Source organism: Cyprinodon variegatus, unplaced genomic scaffold (assembly GCF_000732505.1).
Source record: "Cyprinodon variegatus isolate N-32 unplaced genomic scaffold, C_variegatus-1.0 Scaffold317, whole genome shotgun sequence".
NCBI lineage: Eukaryota > Metazoa > Chordata > Actinopteri > Cyprinodontiformes > Cyprinodontidae > Cyprinodon > Cyprinodon variegatus.
This window is the reverse complement of record NW_015150770.1, coordinates 763,496-767,160: the sequence shown is the minus strand read 5'-3', so window position 1 is coordinate 767,160 and position 3,665 is coordinate 763,496. Positions and strand designations below refer to the sequence as shown.

The window sequence follows — 3,665 nt, the reverse complement described above, 5'->3', positions numbered from 1 at the left end:
AGCATTGGCCAGCATTGTCTAGCATTGGCCAGCATTGGCCAGCATTGGCCAGCATTGGCCAGCATTGTCTAGCATTGGCCAGCATTGGCCAGCATTGGCCAGCATTGGCTAGCATTGGCTAGCATTGGCTAGCATTGGCAAGCATTGGCTAGCATTGGCTAGCATTGGCTAGCATTGGCCAGCATTGGCTAGCATTGGCTAGCATTGGCCAGCATTGGCTAGCATTGGCCAGCATTGGCCAGCATTGGCTAGCATTGGCTAGCATTGGCAAGCATTGGCTAGCATTGGCTAGCATTGGCCAGCATTGGCTAGCATTAGCCAGCATTGGCCAGCATTGGCTAGCATTGGCTAGCATTGGCNAGCATTGGCTAGCATTGGCTAGCATTGGCTAGCATTGGCCAGCATTGGCAAGGATTGGCTAGCATTGGCTAGCATTGGCTAGCATTGGCTAGCACATACACATTTCCGTAAGATTTCAAGAGAACATCTGGTCATGCAGAGAATGTCTGTGGTGAAGTCATGCTGGATTTGTACAATTTTAGACAATTTGATTTATCAACAAATGTTTCCCCCCCTCCGGAGGACAAAATTGGATGAATTTCCAGGGTTCCTCTTTCTGAATTCTACCATTTTAAGCTACCACACATTCTGCCTGGGTTGAACCACAACAAACACATGAAGTGGAAGCTTTTACAGGACGCATCAACTCGACTGACCAGAGAGGATGCCAACAACAACAAGCTACCTTTTCTGGACTGTTTGGTGAACATGGAAGGAGATGGAAACCTCAACATTGAAGTGTATTGGAAATCCACTCACACAGATCAATATCTGCTTTTTGACTCACACCGCCCACTGGAACACAAACTTTCAGTAATCAGAACCTTCCAACAGTGGGCCGAGCATGTCCCTACCCTAGCACAAAGAACAGAAACACATCAAAGATGCTCTCCAAACCTCCAGATGCCCAAACTGGACGTTTGTCAAGTCAGAAAGGAAATCCAAAAGATATGCAGCAGAACATAACGCTGAGAAGATTAAACACAAAAACATCTCCATCCCATCATGTTGTTGGAGTCTCTGAAAAATTCAAGAGGATTTTCTCCAAACATAAAATGCCAGAACATTTCAAACCAATCAGACCCTGAAACAGAGACTAGTTCATCCTAAAGACCTAATCTGAGCAGAGTGGTGTCTGCAGGTCAATGCAGTGAGGAATGCTCTGATCTTAATGTTGGAGAAACCAAACAACCTCTCCACAGACGCAAGGCCCAACACAGAAGAGCGCCCTCCTCTGGACAAGACTCTGCAGCACATCTACAGCTGATGGACAAAGGACATTCTTTGGAGGACCAGAATGTTCACATTTTGGACAAAGAAGACAGGTGGTTTGAGAGGGGCGTGAAGGAAGCCATCTATGTTAAGAAAGAAAAACCAACCTTAAATGGGGAGGGGCTCAGATTTCAGCTTTCAAAAACCTACAATGCAGCAATAGAGTCGATTCCTTCCCAATACCATCTCAACCCCCATCGCTATGCAGGGGAACAAAATATCTCGCCAAGTCAGCCAGAGCAACAATGACTCTTAACGACCGCCTTTTCAGAGGAATGGACCAGTATCTGGTATTGCAGGCCAATAACAACCTCAACGACTCCCATTATTAAGGCGTGGAGCTGGTTTTCCACTTTCAATTTGCATGTTTTCTAAGCCATTACAAGGCTTTTGTTGGGCTACCCTATAAAAGCCTGGAACTCAGCGCTAATCCAGACATATTTAATAAATAAAGCTTCCTGGATGGGAAGGGAAATGTCTTCAAACTTGGAAACAAAGTTCAGTGAATTGATTTTTAACTTTTTTTGAAATGACTGATGACTGGGAATCTCCACCAACACATGAAGTTTTCATCATAATGTCATCATCTAAGATGTGTTGCTACTGAGAGGAATATAATTTACTGAAATTTGCCTGAAAACAATTTTGGAAGCATTAATTGATGACTTGACATTAAAAATATCAAAGTATAAATGTAACTCATACTAGAAAATATGCATTGAAAATCTTTTTCTAAACATTTACTGAATTTAAACCTTGGATGCTATGAAAGTACAAAAGAAAGTAGAGAATAATCAAAAGCAATCCTTACTTAAGCGTATTCTGGTATTCTTGTCCTACCTTGTATGTTTAGATCCAGGCCTCCATTCATCACCTCCTCAGGTAGAAACCTCCACTGGAAGAGGGCGTGGTCGGCGCCTCCTGTGGTGAGGACACACTGCAGATCGTTGGACCAGCGGACGTTGGTGACGTGGGCCGAGTGACCGATGTACTTCTTGAATTTGGCTCCTTGTGGGGCAACAGTAGGAATTAATAAAAATGAACCAAGATAAACCCGGAAGCTGCAGGGAAAAGAGCAGAGACCTTTCCGGAGGCATGGAAAGCGGTAGAGTTTCACCAGACCGAGGTCATCTCCTGTGACTAGCACAGCAGCGCTCAGGTTGGCGTCCACGGCGTTAATCGTGATGGAGTCTGAGTACTTTGGCCAAATTCCGCTGACCTCAGACCCCAGGACGCTGCTCCACGAGGCCCAGCGCTGACCTTTCACCTCCTCTTTGTTGATGATTGGTTTCCCCACTGCAGGAGGAAAAACGGATCAATTTCCTTTTCACTGCAAATTACTGAGTGTTAAAGTCAGTAGAAGAATAATGGAATAAACCGTGAATAAAACCAGGAACCCAGCAGATAAAAACTGAATGTCTTAAACGCAGCCTCAGTCACTGCAGGTTTGGTCAGGTGCTGATGTTTAAAGGAGTTCAGTTTTACACTCGGGTCTCTATGAACCTATTGCGGTCTGGACTCACTGGGCATCCAGTAGAAGAGGCGCTTTCCTGCTCCGTCGTTGCTCTGCAGGATTTTACCGTCCACAGACCAGTCCAGGTGTGTGATGAAGCTGCTGGACTTACTGCATTCTCCCACCTGTGACCAGTCAGAGAAATTACTGCTGCAAAGCTAATATTACCTAATAATGGAAATGTTTTTTATTTTTACATTTAGTAAAATGAACTAAAAGTTCCTTTATCGTCATGTAACTAGGATCAAATTGAAAAGTATGGCCTGGATTTCTAATGTTTATGAGGCTGGACTGATCTGATTATACATTTCTGTCTATTTATCTGATCTGTCCGTCTTGTAAAGTAGTTTTAGATTTAATTGTAATCATCTCAGTTCCTGTGATTCATCCCGAACCTTCTTGTATCTCTGAGCGACTGCGTAGATATCCACCAGTCCATCATTGGAGCCGACAGCGAGATACGATCCATCTGGAGAGAACTTCATCTCATGGATCACCTCCTTCCTGTCCTTGATATGGACGACCTCCGTCATGTCTCTGAGGGGTAAGAACATCCAGTTTACCTCACAGAGGGAACATTTCCGCCAGGTTGTAGTCCGATCTGTCAGTGTCTTCCTTACCTGACTCTCAGGACGGTGAAGGATCCGTCCTTCATACCCAGAGCCAGCTGGGATCCATCCAGGCTGAACGCCACGCTGCGGACCGCCTCCTCCATGTTGCAGCGGGCGATGAGGGCATGGTCGACCAGACTCCACAATCTGACGGCGACACAGATTCATGAAGGTCTGGAGCTTTACCCCCTCAGCCAAAAAATAATCAC

At 45.2% G+C, this 3,665-nt stretch overlaps 1 protein-coding gene across 1 annotated transcript in view; it reads right to left on the bottom strand.

The window, feature by feature from the left end:
• LOC107090938 (echinoderm microtubule-associated protein-like 6) overlaps nucleotides 1-3,665 on the bottom strand; it is a 90,671-nt gene that overhangs the window by 42,030 nt on the left and 44,976 nt on the right. Inside the window, exons 8-12 of the mRNA XM_015384593.1 lie at nucleotides 3,466-3,603; nucleotides 3,241-3,382; nucleotides 2,856-2,970; nucleotides 2,416-2,628; nucleotides 2,173-2,340 (exon numbers count right to left, since the gene is read on the bottom strand). Of these exons, the coding sequence (XP_015240079.1) occupies nucleotides 2,173-2,340; nucleotides 2,416-2,628; nucleotides 2,856-2,970; nucleotides 3,241-3,382; nucleotides 3,466-3,603 (776 nt within the window). The remainder of the gene's footprint in view (nucleotides 1-2,172; nucleotides 2,341-2,415; nucleotides 2,629-2,855; nucleotides 2,971-3,240; nucleotides 3,383-3,465; nucleotides 3,604-3,665) is intronic.